General features: G+C 33.4%; 1 protein-coding gene and 1 long non-coding RNA gene across 2 annotated transcripts; both read left to right on the forward strand.

Annotated features, from left to right (window-relative positions):
• The first annotated feature begins 15,194 nt into the window (after positions 1-15,194).
• Positions 15,195-16,784, forward strand: LOC108456223 (uncharacterized). The gene is made up of 2 exons (XM_017754819.2): positions 15,195-16,416; positions 16,540-16,784. The coding sequence occupies exon 1, from the start codon at positions 15,441-15,443 to the stop codon at positions 15,996-15,998; it is 558 nt and encodes a 185-aa protein (XP_017610308.1). The 5' UTR covers positions 15,195-15,440; the 3' UTR covers positions 15,999-16,416; positions 16,540-16,784.
• Positions 16,785-18,862: 2,078 nt separating this feature from the next.
• On the forward strand, positions 18,863-19,369 carry LOC128294210 (uncharacterized). Its single transcript, XR_008284521.1, has 2 exons — positions 18,863-18,979; positions 19,090-19,369. It is a non-coding gene; the product is annotated as an uncharacterized LOC128294210 (long non-coding RNA).
• Positions 19,370-19,634: the final 265 nt, after the last annotated feature.

The following is a 19,634-nucleotide window of genomic DNA, read 5'->3' on the forward strand; positions in this document are numbered from 1 at the left end:
AGAAGTATGTTACGTCTTGAGGTATCAACAAAATACTTCGGATCTCCTAAATACAGATTAAGTGTAATACTCTATACCCGTACCTGAGACCGGGATAGGATACGAGGCATTACCGAAATTTTCAGAATAATTTCAATTAATTTATATTATTTAGTATTCATTTTCATGTTTCATGTAACATCCTTTTCATATATTCAATTCAAAATATCATATAAAATATGGTACAATACTTAAATTGTCATATTTACATGCTCATTCAGGGTATCCGAACCTACCTGACTAAAATGCAAAAATACCAAGATTTAGGGGCATATTGGTAATTTACCATTTTCCCAAATTTCACCCAATCTTAAATTGATAATTTCATTCAATTTATTAATTTAGATAATAAAACAATTTATTCCCTTCAATTTAGTCATTTTTTACATTTTTACAAAATTACCCCCTAAAGTTTTACTTTTATTCAATTTAGTCCATGAGCTTAAAACATGCAAATTAGCCATGCTAACTGAATATTCATATATGTTTTTCCTCCTCCTCCTCTCTATTCCACATCCTTAATGTATATAACATTCTTGTAAGTACGAGTTCACAATTTACTTATTAATGCTCACATCAATCTGTTCACACAAGTCATAGTCACTCAATTATTTATAATTCGAGCTACAGAGCTCAAAATTAAGATCCGTAAATTTTCCCTAAAACTAGACTCACATATCATTCCACCATAAAATTTTAAGAATTTTTGGTTTAGCCAATTAGTACATTTTATTCATTTAAGTTTCCCCTGTTTCACTATCCAACAGTTCTGACCTCTCTTCACTAAAAATTAATTATATCATAGTACAAAACTCAGATAATGTTTCCATTGATTTATATTGAAAATAGACTCATTAAGGATTCTAATCATATACATTTGAGACTCTAATTAATTTTATCCAAATTTTGGTGATTTTCCAAAGTCAAAACAGGGGAACTCGAATTCATTCTAACATTGTCTCACAAAATTCATTATATCTCATAATTTACAAATCCATTGCTTACATCGTTTCTTCTATGAAAAACTAGACTCAATAAGCTTTAATTTCATATTTTATTCATCTTCTAATTCGATTTATAAAATTTATGGTGATTTTTCAAAGTTAGTCTACTTCTGCTGTCCAATATTGTTTTAGTTCAAGATGTTCATTACCATTTTTCCTCTAAATTTCAAAGGTCATACAATTCAGTCCTTGCTCAATTAGCCCATCTATTAAGCTAATTTTTCTCAATTAACATTTTATTCCATCATTCTAAACTATTACACAATCTTTGAAAATCAGAATTTTAACACTAAACCTTAATTCACAACTTTTTCACAATTAGGTCCTAAAATCATTATCTATTGAAATTACTTGATAAAATCATCAAACAACAAAATAAAAGCTTCAAATTCATTTTATTTCATCATAAACAGCTAACACTTATCAATGATAGCTTTTAATTTTGTTCATAAAATCAAAAACTAATGAATTAAACACTTGGACCTAATTGTAAAAGTCACAAAAACATAAAAATCTCAAAGAAAAGGGTAAGAATTGAACTCACATATGTCAAAGTATGAAAACCAGCAGCTTTCAGACCTCCCATGGCGTTTTTGCTGAAGAAAATGATGATATCTCTAGATTTTTCAAATTTGTCTTGTTTTATATGTTTAATTTGCAAAATTTCCCATTTTGCCCTTGTTTCTCCTTGTCTTTTTTGCTTATTTTCTTGCCCAACCGTCCAGCCCATACAATTTGGGTCCAATTGCCTTTTAAATCCCTCCTTTTTAATCACTTAAACTATTTAATCACAATTTAATAAATTTTGCACTATTTTCAATTTAGTCCTTTTTAATTAATTGACTAACCAAACATTAAAATTTTCTAACAAAACTTTAATACTAACTTAATAACACTCCATAAATATTTATAAAAATATTTATGGCTCGGTTTATAAATCTAAGGTCTCGATACCTCGTTTTCAACCAAATTTACCTGATTAATTCTTTTAAAATAGCAAAATTCACTAATTAAAAATAATTCTTTTAAGTTCGCGCTTGGCCTATAATTATTATTTGTTAAAATTTCTAAACTTACTCGTCGGATTTAGTGATCTCGAATCACTGTTTCCGACACCACTGAAAAATTTGGCTGTTACATTAAGCTCAGAATGGTCCTCAAGAAGTTGGTACAGAGAAGCTCAAGCTGCGATATCTGGGGCATCTAGCCTTCCATTTTTACCCATTTTGTTGTTATCTTAGATTACCTTATTCTTTTCAGGTCACGTCCCAATAAATTTTTTTTCTTGGTTGCATTTGTTTGTTTATTTCGAGCTATATTATTAGTTAATTCCTTTCTTGTCCATGATTATGATCTTTTTCAAGCATTTTGCATTGAAATAACGATTTTTGGACTAATAACACTTTCATAAAGGAAGTTTCGCATATTACTTTGGGAACTTTCTAAATAATACAGGAGCCAAAAATAGGACTATTGTTTAAAACTCACCAAGCTTAAGGGTTGAAAATGTTTAAACCCAAATTGAGATTATCTCTTTGGATTTTCTGTCAAAGATATTAATTGGTGTTATAATCTCGGCAAAGAACGAGTAATAGGGTTATTTTCGAGAAAAAAAAGGTATTCTTTATTCATACGGATATCAAGCACATACGTCTGTTCGTTACACACAGGGAATGGTGTAATAGTTCAATTGTTTAAAGATGATGCAAATCCTATATCTCTGAGTTGCAGCAGGAAGGATAGAAAAAAAAAACCAAATGTTATTCCCCTGAAGTTGCAGTGGGAAGTACAAACTTCATGTCCTAGAAGACTACAGTGTAAGAGACTTTGAAATAACAGTAGGGCAAGCTTGCTGAGTAAAATATGATTGTTTCTTTAGGTTTTTTTGTCAAGAATACCAGTCGAACAAGATGGCAGCAAAATAAATCAGTGATAATGCTCTGGTGAACAACGAGCGATGATACCTTAAGCATTTTTTACTAAGAAAAAGAAAAAGAAAAAAGAAAGATCATTTAAAAAAAATCATTTTCATCTTTGCATTCATATATCATTCATAACACATCTAGTTAGGAACATTTGATTCATTTCGATCATAGCATCCTAATTATGTGACAACAGCTGTAACGCCCCCACGCCCGAAACCATCACCGGAGTCAAGCTTGAGGTGTTACTAAACTTATCTTACCTTTTAAACAACTCTAAATCACTTATTTTAATTTTTGGAATAAACTATTTTTCTGCGTCATGGTTACTTAAAAATTCATTTCTCGAGTTTCAAAACTCAGAATTAAGATCCGTAAATTTTTCATGAAACTAGACTCATATATATATCTACTAATTTTTTTCTAGAATTTTTGACTTAGCCAATTAGTACATTTTATTAGTTAAAGTTTCCCCTGTTTCAAAACTCGACTACACTGACCTCTTCTTACTACGAACCATTTTTCTTCCTGTAAAAAATTCATATGACTAAGTAGTTTGTTTCTCTCAAAACTAGATTCAACAAGCATTCTAACCATATAAATTATACCTTCTAATTAGTTTTGTACAATTTATGGTGAATTTCCAAAGTTGAAATAGGGGATCCAAAAATCGCTCTAACCCTGTTTCACTAAAACTCAGATATATCATAAAATATAATACTTTTACCTGTTTTGCTTATTCCATAAGAAAATATACATAATAAGCTTTAATTTCATATATTATTCATCTTCAAACTATGTTTCTACAATTTTAATGATTTTTCAAAGTTACATCATTTCATTACTTGAATCAGTTTTTAGGTTACTTTCACATTTTTCATAATTTTCATGTGATAATCATGTGATAAATTTCTTTACTTCTCAATTTCTATCTTCTTCTTTATTCCCTTACCTTTTTCTTACCCGACCTTTCCTTTTCATAAGTATAATCTACTTTTCCTTTGCTGTTAATTCACTGTAATTTAACTCGTATCCCGACCCGTTGAACCACTCTAATACTAAGGATACTAGGGTCGTTCTGCTCTATCAATATCCTGCCAATGCCATGTCTTTGACATGGACTTACATGAATTATTCCTGTCTCCAATGCCATATATAATATGGACTTACATGGCTCAATCCTGTCTCCAAAGCCATATTTCTAATATGGACTTACATGGCTCATTTCTATTCATCTCCGTCAACCCTAATATCCTAACATTCCTAGGGTTCAACCGGGGCTTTCTAACACTTTTCCTCTGTCACTTCACCTTAAATTCGACTTTAAATATTTTCATAACATAATATATAAATGCTGGAAATTGACAATAATAATGTAAAATAAAAGAATATTGCATTTATTTACTGTAAACTTACCTTGATACAAAATGTGACTAAACCTTACAATTTAGTCCTTTACTTTTTCTTTTCCTCGTTCTTCTTTGGATTCTTGATCTATAATATAAAATATTTCTACTCATTAGCATTTATTTGATTTCTATTTCACTTCACAATTTATGCTGTTCAAAATTCGAAATTGCACTTTTACCCCAAAATTTACAGTTTTTACAATTTAGTCCCGCTCAATTCACCCATCAATTGAACTAATTTTTTCTAAATTAACACTTTTATTTTATCATTATAAACTATTTCACAGCCTTTGATATTCTGAATTTCAACACCAACATCTAATTCACAATTTTGCTCACAATTAGGTCCTAAATACAATTTTCTATCAAAATGACTTAATAAAACAACCTTAATATGAAATTAGAACTTCAATTTCATAATAATTCATCATAAACTACCCTTACTCAGCCAGGGTAACTTCCAATTTCACCCACCAAATCAAAAACTAATGAATTAGATGATTGGACCTAATTGTAAAAGTCACAAAAACATAAAATTACTAAGAAATAGTAAAAATTGAACTTACATGGTGCAAAAATATGAAAAACCAGCTTAGGAGACCTGCTACGGCGTTTCGGCTGAGAAAGATGAAGAAATGTCTAGATTTTCAATTACATCATTTTTTAACTATTAACTTTTATGCTAATTCCAATTTTGTCCCTTGTTCACATTGTTTTCTTGCTTATTTCATACCCAAACCGTCCAGCCATTAACCTTTGGGTCTAATTGCTCTTTAAATCCATCTTTTTAAATACTTAAGCTATTTACTCACAATTTAACAAATTTTGAGCTATTTTCATTTAGTCCTTTTAATTAATTAGCTATCCAAACATCAAAATTTTCTAACTAAACTTTAATACTAACTCAATGACACTTCATAAATATTTATAAAAATATTTATAGCTCGATTTTCAAATTCGAGGTCTCGATACCTCGTTTTTGACCCGTCTGACCTAATAAATTATTTTAATTCACTAATTTCACCATTTCACAAATTCTTCTAAATTCTTACTTGACTCATAAATATTAAGTTACTATCTTGTTCAATATTATTTGTCCGATTTAGTGATCTCAAATCACCATTTTGACACCACCGAAAATTAGGTCGTTACATTCTACCTCGGATTTGTGGTTTCGCAACCATTGTCCGCTTAGGCCCTATTTCGGGATGTTACATTTCTCCCCCTTTAGGGATTTTCGTCCCAAAATCTTACCGTGAAGAGATTTTGGTACTATTTTGTATAGCCTCTTGGGTTCCCATGTAGCCTCGTCTACCCCATGTCTATTCCATAGTATTTTCACAAGTGCAATACTTTTGTTCCTTGATTGCTTTATCTCTCGAGCTAGAATCTTTACCGGTTCTTCACCGTAAGTCATGTCTGCTTGAATCTCAACCTTTGTCTAAGAAATCACATGTGACGGATCCGAATGATAACGACGTAGCATAGACACATGAAATACATTTTGAATCTTCTAACTCAATCGGAAAGCTAACCAATATGCTAATGGTCCGACTCTCTCAATCACTTCAAACGGTCAAATAAAACATGGACTTAGTTTGCCTTTCTTGCCAAATCGAGAACTTTCTTCCACGGGATACTTTCAAAAAAACTTTGTCACCAACTTGATATTCGATCTCTTTTCTTTTAAATCAGATATGACTTCGCCATGTCAAGTCGCTTTTAAACAATTTCGATAACTTTCACTTTTCTTCATTTCTTTAACTAGATCAACCTCAGAAATCGACTTTCTTTAAGCTCATCCAATATAAAGGTGTGCGACATTTACGTCCATACAAAGCTTCATAAGGTGCCATCTTCAAACTCGATCGATAACTATTATTGTAGGCAAACTCTACTAATGGTAAATATTTTTCCCAAGCGCCTTGAAATTCCAAAGACACAACATCTAAGCATATCTTCAAGTACTGAATAACTCTCTCGATCGACCGTCGGTTTGAGGGTGGAAAGTCAGTACTAAAACTCAACTTTGTGCCCAAAGCCTTCGTAATTTCTTCCAAAACCGTGAAGTAAATCTTGGATCTCTGTCTAAAATGATCGATAATGGTACCTGTGTAGTTTGACTATCTCGACATATACAACTCGCCAACTTGTCAAGTGAATAATCCATACTGAACGGGATAAAATGAGCCGACTTCGTTAACTTATCAATCACAACCTATATCTGCATCTTTCTTTCTGTAAACGGCAATCCTGTCACAAAATCCATAGTAACTCGATCCCATTTCCACTCGAGGGACTAGCACAGTCGCAATAAACTGAAGGTACCGATGTTCGCCTTTACTACCGACAGATCAAACATCTAAAACAAACTCAAATGTCCCTTTTCATTCCTACCCACCAAGACATTTTTTTTTAAATCATTATACATCTTTATACTACCGGATGAATAGACAAAGAACTACTATGTGCTTCCTTTAAAATCTTTCGAATAAGCTCATCATTCTTCTAGATGCATACCTCGTCTCGGAACATCAAACAACCGCCGAATCGATCCGAAAATCGACTCTACATCCGACTCAGACCGATCTCTTTTGGTTAACAACTCATTGTCATTTTTTTTTGAGCTTCACAAATTTCTTCAAGAAACATCGGTTTAGCTCTCAACTCGCTAAGATAAAACCATCATCCGATAAGGCTAGACTAGTGTTCAAAGCTCTTAATGCAAATAAAGATTTCCTACTCAAAGCATCAAGAACAACGTTTGCCTTACAGGTGATAATCCATCACTAGCTCATAATCTTTAATCAACTCTAACCATCTTCTTTGCCTCAAATTCAAATCTTTTGAGTCATCAAATATTTCAAACTTTTGTGATCGGTGAATATGTGGCACTTCTCACCATACAAATGATGTCTCCAAATCTTCAACAAAAAACAATGGCAGCTAGCTCTAAATCATGTGTCGGATAGTTCTTCTCATGTGGCTTTAGTTGTCTAGAGGCATAAGCAATTACCTTCCTTCCCGCATAAGTACACAACCAAGTCCATTCATGGACGATCATCATAAATCACAAACTCCTTACCGGTTCTAGTTGCACTAAAACAGAGCTTTAGTCAACAATGCTTTTAACTTGTCAAAACTCGTTAACACTTCTCATCCATTCAAACTTGACATCCTTTCGTAGCAATCTTGTCACGGGTAGCTATCATGGAAAATCCTCTACAAATCGCCTATAATATCCGGCAAGACCAAGAAAACTTCTAACTTTTGATACATTTCTAGGAGGCTTCCAATCAACAATGGCTGAAATCTTGCTCGGATCAACCTTAATACCTTCACCAAGCAATATGTCCAAGAAAACCAACTTCGTAACGAACTCACTTTTGCTGAACTTGACATACAACCGATTATCTTTCGAATCAGAAAGCGTTCTCAAATGCTCTGCATGCTCAGTCTCATCATGAGAATAAATCAAGATATCATCAATAAACAAAACTACAAACTTATCCAAGTACGGTCTGAAAATTCAGTTCATTAAGTCCATGAAAATGGCAGGAGCATTAGTCAAGTCAAATGGCATCACAAGGAACTCATAATGACCATACCTAGTCCGGAAAGCAGTCTTCAAGACATCTGACTCTTTAACTCACAACCGATAATATCCGGATCTCAAATCTATCTTGAAAACACAAGTAGCTCCTTCAATTGATCAAACAGATCATCAATTCTAGGCAATGGATACTTGTTCTTTACTGTTACCTTGTTAAGTTGCCGATAATTTAAGCACAATCTCATCGATTCGTCATATTACCTTGTTTCAATTTCAGAATTCCTTTCTCTTCCGGTCAAGAAACCTCGATCGATGTACTTTTACTGAAATTCCTCCCGAAAGAAATCCCAAGTGACCCTCTCCTTTGGTACAACCGATACAAGTGTCTTCCACCAGTAGTAGGTCGAGTCTCTAAGAAGTGATACTACACATTCCATACAATCCTCGGTGTACAAGATAACTCATCAAAGACTCGATAGTATTTTCTAACCAAAATTTCGCTTTTTCGCATCATCATCTTTTGTTGCTCGAACTCTTTCGCCCTTGTTTCTGATTCTATCAATCGGTGGCTTTTCTCTTATCACTGCACTGTGATTGGGGAGCTTGAGCTACATGGGTAGCCCGAGAATCATGAGGGTGGAGGTCTAACTCCGGATTCGCATGCGAACGAACTCGGCAAACAAATCATTCAAAGCTTGGAAGAGAGTTTCTCGAGTCACTCCTCCCTGATTAACTGTTACTAGCCTATTCTCAGATGGCGCTACCCCTTCTACGGGAGCAGGCGCATTACTTTCTACATCATCATCACCAGCTCACTCGGGATCCATTACAATAAAACAAAATATTTAAAAATCGCCGTGAGTCGTCACACTATCAAAATAAAAGTATGGCATGTATAGCTAGACTTTTCTCACACTAACTATTCCGAGAACCGACTAAACCTGCTCGATACCAATAAATGTAACGCCCCACGCCCGAAACCATCACCGAGTCAAGCTTGAGGTGTTACTAAACTTATCTTACCTTTTAAACAACTCTAAATCACTTATTTTAATTTTTGGAATAAACTGTTTTTCTCGTCATGGTTACTTAAAATTCATTTCTCGAGTTTCAAAACTCAAAATTAAGATCCGTAAATTTTCATGAAACTAGACTCATATATATATCTACTAATTTTTTCTAAAATTTTGACTTAGCCAATTAGTACAGTTTATTAGTTAAAGTTTCCTGTTTCAAAACTCGATCTGCACTAACCTCTTCTTACTACGAACCATTTTTCTTCCTGTACAAAATTCATATGACTAAGTCGTTTGTTTCTCTCAAAACTAGATTCAACAATCATTCTAACCATATAAATTATACCTTCTAATTAGTTTTGTACAATTTATGGTGAATTTCCAAAGTTGAAACAGGGATCCAGAAATCGCTCGACCTGTTTCACTAAAACTCAGATATATCATAAAATATAATACTTTTACCTGTTTTGCTTATTCCATAAGAAAATATACATAATAAGCTTTAATTTCATATATTATTCATCTTCAAACTATGTTTCTACAATTTTAGTGATTTTTCAAAGTTACATCATTTCATTACTTGAATCTGTTTTTAGGTTACTTTCACATTTTTCATAATTTTCATGTGATAATCATCATTCAATCATACATATTAATAAACATGTATTATCAGCTATTTTCTTAGCTAATCACTAGCAAGTATTTACACATCATTCATTATTCATATTATACCAAAAGTAGCTAAGTTTCTATACATGCCATACCTAAAACAAAACGCCTAGTTATACCGAGTTATTTCTTTGATAGTGTGATCGGCCTCCGACATTTCCTTCGATCCCGAGTGACTAGATAAGTACTATAAGAAGAAGAAAATAAAGAGATTAAGCACTAGGCTTAGTAAGCTTACAAGCAAATAAATCACAACATTCAACATAATGGATAATTATGCATAATATCATCTAACATCATAAATTTCTTTACTTCTCAATTTCTATCTTCTTCTTTATTCCCTTACCTTCTTTCTTACCGACCTTTCCTTTTCATAAGTATAATCTACTTTTCCTTTACTGTTAATTCACTGTAATTTAACTCAGTATCCTGACCCGTTGAACCACTCGGAATACTAAGGATACTAGGTCGCTCTGCTCATCAATATCTCGCCAATGCCATGTCTTTGACATGGACTTACATGAATTATTCCTGTCTCCAATGCCATATATAATATGGACTTACATGGCTCAATCCTGTCTCCAAAGCCATATTTCTAATATGGACTTACATGGCTCATTTCGTTTCATCTGTCAACCCTAATATCCTAACATTCCTAGGGTTCAACCGGCTTTCTAACACTTTTCCTCCATCACTTCACCTTAAATTCGACTTTAAATATTTTCATAACATAATATATAAATGCTGGAAATTGACAATAATAATGTAAAATAAAAGAATATTGCATTTATTTACTGTAAACTTACCTTGATACAAAATGTGACTAAACCTTACAATTTAGTCCTTTACTTTTCTTTTCCTCGTTCTTCTTTGGATTCTTGATCTATAATATAAAATATTTCTACTCATTAGCATTTATTTGATTTCTATTTCACTTCACAATTTATGCTGTTCAAAATTCGAAATTGCACTTTTACCCCAAAATTTACAGCTTTTACAATTTAGTCCCCGCTCAATTCACCCATCAATTGAACTAATTTTTTCTAAATTAACACTTTTATTTTATCATTATAAACTATTTCACAGCCTTTGATATTCTGAATTTCAACACCAACATCTAATTCACAATTTTGCTCACAATTAGGTCCTAAATACCATTTTCTATCAAAATGACTTAATAAAACAACCTTAATATGAAATTAGAACTTCAATTTCATAATAATTCATCATAAACTACCCTTACTCAGCCAGGGTAACTTCCAATTTCACCCACCAAATCAAAAACTAATGAATTAGATGATTGGACCTAATTGTAAAAGTCACAAAACATAAAATTACTAAGAAATAGTAAAAATTGAACTTACATGGTGCAAAAATATGAAAAACCAGCATAGGAGACCTGCTACGGCATTTCGGCTGAGAAAGATGAAGAAATGTCTAGATTTTCAATTACATCATTTTTTAACTATTAACTTTTATGCTAATTCCAATTTTGTCCCTTGTTCACATTGTTTTCTTGCTTATTTCATACCCAAACCGTCCAGCCATTAACCTTTGGGTCTAATTGCTCTTTAAATCCATCTTTTTAAATACTTAAGCTATTTACTCACAATTTAACAAATTTTGAGCTATTTTCAGTTTAGTCCTTTTTAATTAATTAGCTATCCAAACATCAAAATTTTCTAACGAAACTTTAATACTAACTCAATGACACTTCATAAATATTTATAAAAATATTTATAGCTCGATTTTCAAATTCGAGGTCTCGATACCTCGTTTTTGACCCGTCTGACCTAATAAATTATTTTAATTCTCTAATTTCACCATTTCACAAATTCTTCAAATTCTTACTTGACTCATAAATATTAAGTTACTATCTTGTTCAATCTTATTTGTCCGATTTAGTGATCTCAAATCACCATTTTTGACACCACTGAAAATTAGGCCGTTACATTCTACCTCGGATTTGTGGCTTCGCAACCACTGTTCCGTTTAGGCCCTATTTCGGGATGTTACAATAGCATTACATCTAGTTAGGAGCACTTGGTTCATTTTAATTATAGCATCCTAATTATTTGACATAAACATCACATCTAGTTAGGAGCATTTGATTCATTTTGATCATAACATTGTAATTATTTGGCATAAGCATGATACATGAAACCGAGTATACAGGACAGCTCCAAGAGGACAGTGTAGTAACATCGGTAAAGTCAGATTTTATATCCCTGAAGTTGCAATGGAATAGATCAAAGATTACAAACCTTATTTCTCTGAAGTTGCAGTAGAGCAGGTTGAAGTGACGGGTCTTATCTCCCTGAAGTTGTAGTGGAGCAGATCGAAGATGGTGAATCTTATCTCTATGTATCGGCAATGGAGCAGATTTTACCACTGACCTTATCTCTCTGTGGTAGCAAGAGAGCTGGTTGGCGATTGTAGTCTTATCTTCCTGAGGTAGCAAGGAAGTAGACTGAAGATTGAAGAACTATTTCCCTAAGCAGTGGTGGAGCATATCGAGGATGGCGAATCTTATCTCCATGTATCAGCAATGGAGCAGATTTTAGCCATCAGCCTTATCTCTCTGAGGTAGCAAGAGAGTAGGTTGAAGATTGAAGTCTTATCTTCCTGAGGTAGCTAGGAAGCAGACTGAAGATTGAAGATTGGAAAAGGTAAATCTTATCTCCATGTATCGGCAATGGAGCAGATTTAAGCCCCAAGCCTTATCTCTCTGAGGTAGCAAGAGAGCAGGTTGAAGAATGAGTCTTATCTTTCTGGGGTAGCAAGAAAGCAGGCTAAGGATTGAAGATCTTATCTCCCTAAGATATAGTGGAACATATCGAGGATGGTGAATCTTATCTCCATGTATCGGCAATGGAGCAGATTTTAGCCACCAGCCTTATCTCTCTGAGGTAGCAAGAGAGCAGGTTGAAGATTGAAGTCTTAACTTCCTGAGGTAGCAAGGAAGCAGACTGAAGATTGAAGGTTGAAAGAGGCGAATCTTATCTTTATGTACCGGCAATGGAGCAGATTTAAACTCAATGCCTTATCTCTCTGAGGTAGCAAGAAAGCAGGTTGAAGATTGAAGTCTTATCTTCCTGAGGCAGCAAGGAAGCAGACTGAAGATTGAAGATTGGAAAAGGCAAATCTTATCTCCATGTATCCGCAATGGAGCAGATTTAAGCCCCAAGCCTTATCTCTCTGAAGTAGCAAGAGAGTAGGTTGAAGATTGAGCCTTATCTTTCCGAGGAAAGCGGACTGAAGATTGAAGATCTTATCTCCCTAAGCAATAGTGGAATCGGTTTTAGGCACCAGCTTTATCTCTCTGAGGTAGCAAGAGAGCAGGTTGGTGATTTTAGTCTTATCTTCCTGAGGTAGCAAGGAAGCAGACTGAAGATTGAAGATCTATTTCCCTAAAGCAGTTGCGGAGCAGATTGAGGATGACGAATCTTATCTCTATGTATTGGCAATGGAGCAGATTTAAGTCACCAGTCCTATTTCCCTAAAGTTACAGTCAAGATTCAGCAAAATCGGGCAAAATTGGCCCTATTTAAGGTCTTTGCTCTATTCTCGTTACACGATAATGAGCAAAGAGGGGCAGCTGTAATAGGCCCATTTCGCCCGGGCCCATAACAAAAACCAAAAAATAAAATAAATAAATAAATAAAACTAAATATTTAATAATCCAAGTCCCTTTTGTTACAACAGAGCCCAAACTAAAATAAACCCAGCATCTGACCCAAACATTAAACTCAAATTAACCCAATTAACCCAAATAGCCCAGCACCCAATGGCCCAAAACTAAACCAAATTTTAGGCAGAAACCCTAAGGTTCCCTTGTGCGAACAAGTTTCAAGCGACTTCCAAAGATCGCTATCGCCCCGGCCATCCTACGTGCGCCATCACCGATTGGCTCCATACCGCAACAAATGAAAATCACAACAAAGAAATGATGATAATATAATGAATAACAAGAAACAAATGAAGGGGAAAAGAGGAAATTTGTAAATTTTATATTTGATTTTGGCTATATAAAGCCAATTGTATACTGTAAAGAGGGGGATCTGCTTTTTTTCAGAGAAATATTTTACGCATACCAAATACAATCAAACATTAGAAGGTGATTTTTGATCTATTTTCGGCATTTCGATTTTTTTTTTTTTACATTTTACTTGAACCAAAATTGTTTCAAGTGAAACAAAACATTTTAGTAGGTAACCCAATCACACCTAAGCAAAGAGATTGGTGGCGACTCCACATTTTGGTTTTCAAACGTCGATTCCCGTTTTTTTCCTTTCAAATAAAAAAATGGTTTCGACAATAATTTTATATTGGTATCAAGGTCACATTTTATCTTTTAAGATAACTTTTATTAAAAATCACATTTTTATATTTAATATATTTTTAATTTCAAAATATATAGTGACAAAAATTAGAAGATAATTGAAGCAACTAAGCAAGTAAAGAAGTTAACTCGTATATAAAAGAATAATAAATAAATTATGAGAAGATGAAAATTCACAACAAATTTGATTACAGTGGGTGATAGTTGTTATAATGATTCAAAATTATTATTTTTAATTTAACTCGAATAGATATATTCGATTTGAATTCTATGTTACTCAACTCGATTCGAGAAAATTTCAAATCAAGTTATGATGAAAAAATAGGATTCGTCAACTCAATTAACTCGAAATTTTTTCATTCGATTCGATTGAACGCACACCCCTATTTGAAAGTTTATGTTAAAAGGTCCATTATTTTCTAGTATATATGCTATTATACTGACTCAATGAGGTTATAATTGGAAGTTCATTATTTAGCATGCAAAAATAAAATAGGTTAAACTGCCTAGTTAGTCGTTAAACTTTTCATGTATTTCTATTTTGGTTATTGAAGTTAGGGGTGAGCATTCGATCGAGTCGAGTCAAAAAATTTTGAGTTTGTCAAGTTGACAAATTCTATTTTAGCAACCGAACTCAGTTTGAATTTTTTTGAATCGAATCGAATTGATTCAAATAATTTCGAGTTCGAGTTGAGTTAGCGAATCCTATTATTTTTACTCAATGTTGCATTTACATTAACCAATAAATTAACGAATCCTATTATTTATACTTATTGAAGGAAAGTGTATGGCATTATATGTTAATACTCTTCCCACCGGACAAAAATTGTATTCTTCTTTGCTTTCATCATCATCATCATCTTGCCCCTAAACTGTTTCTTCCACCTCACCAGCAATATTGAGTTTTGTTGGATCATCTTCCAACGTCTTTGTTTTGATAACTAATTTCTTTTGGTATGATTTAAAACCTTAAAATTATTTGAACAAAAAGCTTCTTTTATCGGTAGAACAGAAAAAAACCCTAAAACGTGCTTAGACTAACTTGAATATATGATATTTTAAAATTATAGAGAAATATTATTTCATTTATATCGAATTTGATCATAGTGGGTGAATTTCTATTTAGTATGAATTTAAAAATAAAATAAGAAAAAATAAACATATATATTTATCATTTAATTTATAATCATTCAGGTAAAAATTTTAAAAATTATTTATGCGAAATATTCAATATGAGTTCGGTGTGAATTTTAATATTAGAAAATAGAACCCAATAGTCAACTCAAAATTAGAATGTTCTAGAGAAGCTAAACTATGCTAAGGTCGGGGCCATCAGATCGGATTGCAAGCAACGTGGAGCCCATGAAAACCGCAAAATTGATTGACCCAACCAACGACACTCCTATTTATAGCGAGAGGCCATGCCTATCGTCCCTTTACCTAGAAAGTAAACCCTAAAACTGAAAACAAAGCATGACGGTGAACCATGAGCAGCAGTTCTTGTAATTGCTCGAGTTACTTTGATGCGCGAGAGCGAGATGGAGAGATCAAGGGCTTGTTTTTCCTCGATAAGACACAGCGGGATACCGAAGGTCAACGCAGGACTGATTTGCGCTTTTTGGATCTGGAAAGAGGTGAAATCTCTAACGTTTTGTGTACGATGCCACCTGATGTTCCTCTTGGTCCCACTGTGGTTACCTGTGGCAACCACGCTTACGCCATTGGGGGAAAGATCCTTCGGGGTAGTATCTTTCGTTCATTAAACCATGTTTTCCGCTTTGATTTTAAGCACGCTGAACGTGCGTGGAGAAAAGTTACTTCTATGCTGTACCGTCGGAGTCTTCCCGAGGCTCCTGCTCCACAAGGAAAGATTTACGTCTTCCGTGGATCTCGTGATTGTTTTGGCGAGGTTTACGATATAAGTGGGGATAGTTGGGTTCCATTGTGCGTCCCTTCTATTGCGGAATATTCAGGAATAAGTGGCCCTGTTCTCCTAGATTCTTCCAGATCTCGGATTTTGGTGCACTTCTCTCGCGATAGATAGAGATCTCTTACGCCTATAACTATAATGATAAATCATGGGTTTGCCTCGATCCAAAATTTCCTGACTGGTGGTGGGAATCGCGGGCAATGTGCTTTATGTTTTCCATGAGATTTCTTACGAGATCTGTTCTTGGAAGGCGTATGATGTGCAGGATAAGAAATGGTTGCCGGTCAAGTGGTTAACAGAATTTTCATTACATCAACCAGTGAGTGCCCCTATGGGCCCCCCTCTGATTCATTTGGGCAATGACAAGTGGTGTATGGTTTGGCACAGCTGTACGCTTAAATGTTTTGAGTACCTTATATTCAGAATGTGCCGCAACGGGCATGGAGGGATATATGCAGCTGCAGTGGGCGGCGATAGAACCTCTGCTTCATTTCGATCCGTTAATCATACAATATTGATGCCCTAAATGAAGGTTAGAGCCCCCTTCATATCGTAATTATTTATACCCTTGAAAAGTGACTGATTATGCATTTGCCAATGCTGCTTGTAATTATATTTGGTTTGCTCTAAATGAAGATTCCCCCTCCTCTTGTAGGCCTCAGCCAGAACGCATGGTGTATAGAATTGAGTCAAGACTCATGTTGATGGTGAAGGAAAAACTTTGAAGACTACAAACTTTGAATGTCAATTATCTTGGTTGAAACTTTGAACTAATTGGGTACTTTCTTTTGGATACCCAGACTAACACATTGACGAAGCATAAAAAAAAAAAAAAAAACAGGTTAAAGACTACAAAAGTAACATCTGACTATATACTATTCTCATTTTGCAGTCCTTTCACTATTATTCACTTCTTTTAAGGTCACTTCTATATATAATCAAATAACTAGTAATATCACCGGTTTGATTTTTATATAATCAATTTCTTTTAATATTTTATTTTTATTTTAAAATTAAATAAAAACTTCATTTATATATTTATGTCTCGTTTTGTTCGTCATTTTGAATAAAACAACTAATTGAATAAATTTTAGTTATGTGCACTCAAATTTTTTTTTTTAAATTGATGGTTGCTAAATGATGATTGGGTGGTGTCATTAATGGAATGACGGCATTATTATAGAAAACATGTCATTTTCGTACAATATTTTACTCTTAAATTATTTTTGTATTGAATAATTCTTTTGCGTTAATTTTAAATCTGTTTTCTTCAGGATTAGTTGGTTCTTATATGGTGGGCCTTATTAAGAGCATAAGAAAGACACCTGTATTGATTAAGGGTGGGGTGGGCATTCGATCAAGTCGAATCGATTTAAAAGAATTCAGGTTAATTGAGTTGATAATCTTATTTTAGTAATTGAACTTAATTTAAATTTTTTTAATTGAATTTAGTAAAAAAAATTTGAGTCAAGTTAACCAATCTTATCATTTATACTCAATGGGTAAACATTTATCAGATATAGTTTTATCTTTAAACTGAATGGTTTTGACTTTTAACTTTAGAGAATGTAAACATTTATTAAAACAGCGTAGTTTTGTATTTTCTTATTCAGATTTTTAGATAACTTGAATTGTGTAATTTATATTTGAGTTAGATCGAAAAATATGATTTTTTTATTTGAGTAGATCCAGATAACTCGAACTATTTAATTCAAAATTTGAATTTTTTTATTATATTTTTCGGATACCAAATAACTTGATTAGCTCTAATTGTGTAATTTACATTGACAATGTCAAAACTATTTATACAAGCACTAGCACCGAATGCTAGTAAGAATCTTTAGGGCCAAATTTATTTATTTTTAGAATTAAGACTAAATTGATAGAATGTACAAATATTGAATTGAAAATAATGTTATTAGGTCAATAAAAAAAGGTCACATCAAAATTCCGTTATCAATTTAATGGCATGGTGACTAAAAAAATTAATTTTGAAAACTTTAATAGCTAAATCAATTTTTTTTTTTTTATATTTAGGTGACTAAAAAATACTCTCATAGTTTAGTGACTATTCATGTAGTTTATACTAGTCACGTAATCTATCCATTTCAGATTTAATGGCTTAGTGACTAAAAAATAAATTTGAATAGTTTAATGATCAAATTGAGAAGTTTCAAAATTTGATGATTAAAATAGAGAAACATATGAAAAATTCAACAACTAATTAGGTAGTTTACCCAACAAAGTAATATTTAAAGTAAAGAAATGACAATCACAATAAGAATGATGAGAATCAAAATAATTTTGATAAGTAAATCATTTTAAGCCATAAATTTATGGGGCACCAAATGGTTCCTTGTTTGCTTGGGTTCATGCCATTTGTAATGACACCATGTGGCACTGCCTTGCTACATGCTTATCTGCCTCTATCCTTCTGGTTCCCTTTTTGAGGTGAGGAATTTTGTCTGCATGCAGAAGGTTGTTAGGGCCACTTTGAGGCTTTGAGCAGTGGACGCCTAAAAATAGCAGTGTACGCTGATGCTTGGTTCTCCTTCCCAGGAGTGGCTAGAAGCATGATCGACCCTTTCACCTCATTGCTTTGATTAGTAAACCCTAGATGGGAGTTAGCCTTCTTTACTTGCTGCTTGTCCAATTCCATTTGTTGAAAGGCTTTCACGACACTGCCAATGTAACACACTTTCACAATTGGAGTATCCTACCAACATTAGTCGAAGAAACTATACCACTGCTATGCAGACATGGAGGAGTTGATGACTTCCAGTCATGTATTTGCAGTCACAAATTGAGATAAACATTAAGTGCCAATGTGTCTCTATGCATATGGATGAGGGGAAACAACTTGCACTTGAGGGTATCAGAGGCTCTCGTGTTCCTCATATAGCTCTTACATTAATGCAGATCCTCCATTCCCGATATGTTTCCTTTGGCAACTTGAAGTTGCATCCTTCTGGCCATATGGATGAGGGAAGCTACGTCCATTCCTTCTGGCCACACTCCTCGTCTATCCTTTCTGCTCCGGGGGGGTAACCCTTGAAGCTGCATCCTCATGTCCTGGTGCCAGATTTTTTCACCATGTGAGATCATCTAATTCTTTATAAAATTACTTATTTCAAAATTAAATTTTTGACTTTTATGAATAAGTTAGTTATGTAATTTATTAATTCACATAATTACTTGGAAGTAGCCAGGAAACTGGGAACCAGATAGCAATGGCGTGGCGGCTCATCAAGTCTTCCAATTCCAACCAAAAGTCTCCACTTCCCTACGCCACAGAAAATTTATAGGATAAATTCTGCTATTAGTCCCTATTAGTCCCTATATTATGCTTAAATTATAGATTTAGTCCCTATATTTCAATTTGGCCATTTTCAGTACTTATACTTTTAGAATTTTTAAAATTTTGGCTTTGTCCAAATGGTAGCTACTAAAGTCATTTATTTTATTTTCAAAATTTGATGCAACAACCGTATTATTGCATGTGTAACTTGATTTCAACTTATTATTTCTATATATTATTCACAAAAAAATAAGTTAATAGATTTAACTTTTGTCGTTTTGCATTAAGATTGAACTTTCGGAATTAAAAAATATAGCAGCTAAGAATAATACAATTGAAGAACATAAACTAAAACTACAACTTTACACATAATACAAGATTAATAGTAGAATTTAACCAAATAGATTTAACTGTTACTATTTGGTCAAGACTAAAGTTTCAATATTTGAAAA

This window comes from Gossypium arboreum, chromosome 6 (assembly GCF_025698485.1).
Source record: "Gossypium arboreum isolate Shixiya-1 chromosome 6, ASM2569848v2, whole genome shotgun sequence".
Taxonomy (NCBI): domain Eukaryota; kingdom Viridiplantae; phylum Streptophyta; class Magnoliopsida; order Malvales; family Malvaceae; genus Gossypium; species Gossypium arboreum.

Excerpts from the sequence above, each read along its gene's own strand:
- LOC108456223 (XM_017754819.2), top strand. The coding sequence starts at position 15,441 with ATGAGCAGCAGTTCTTGTAATTGCTCGAGTTACTTTGATGCGCGAGAG.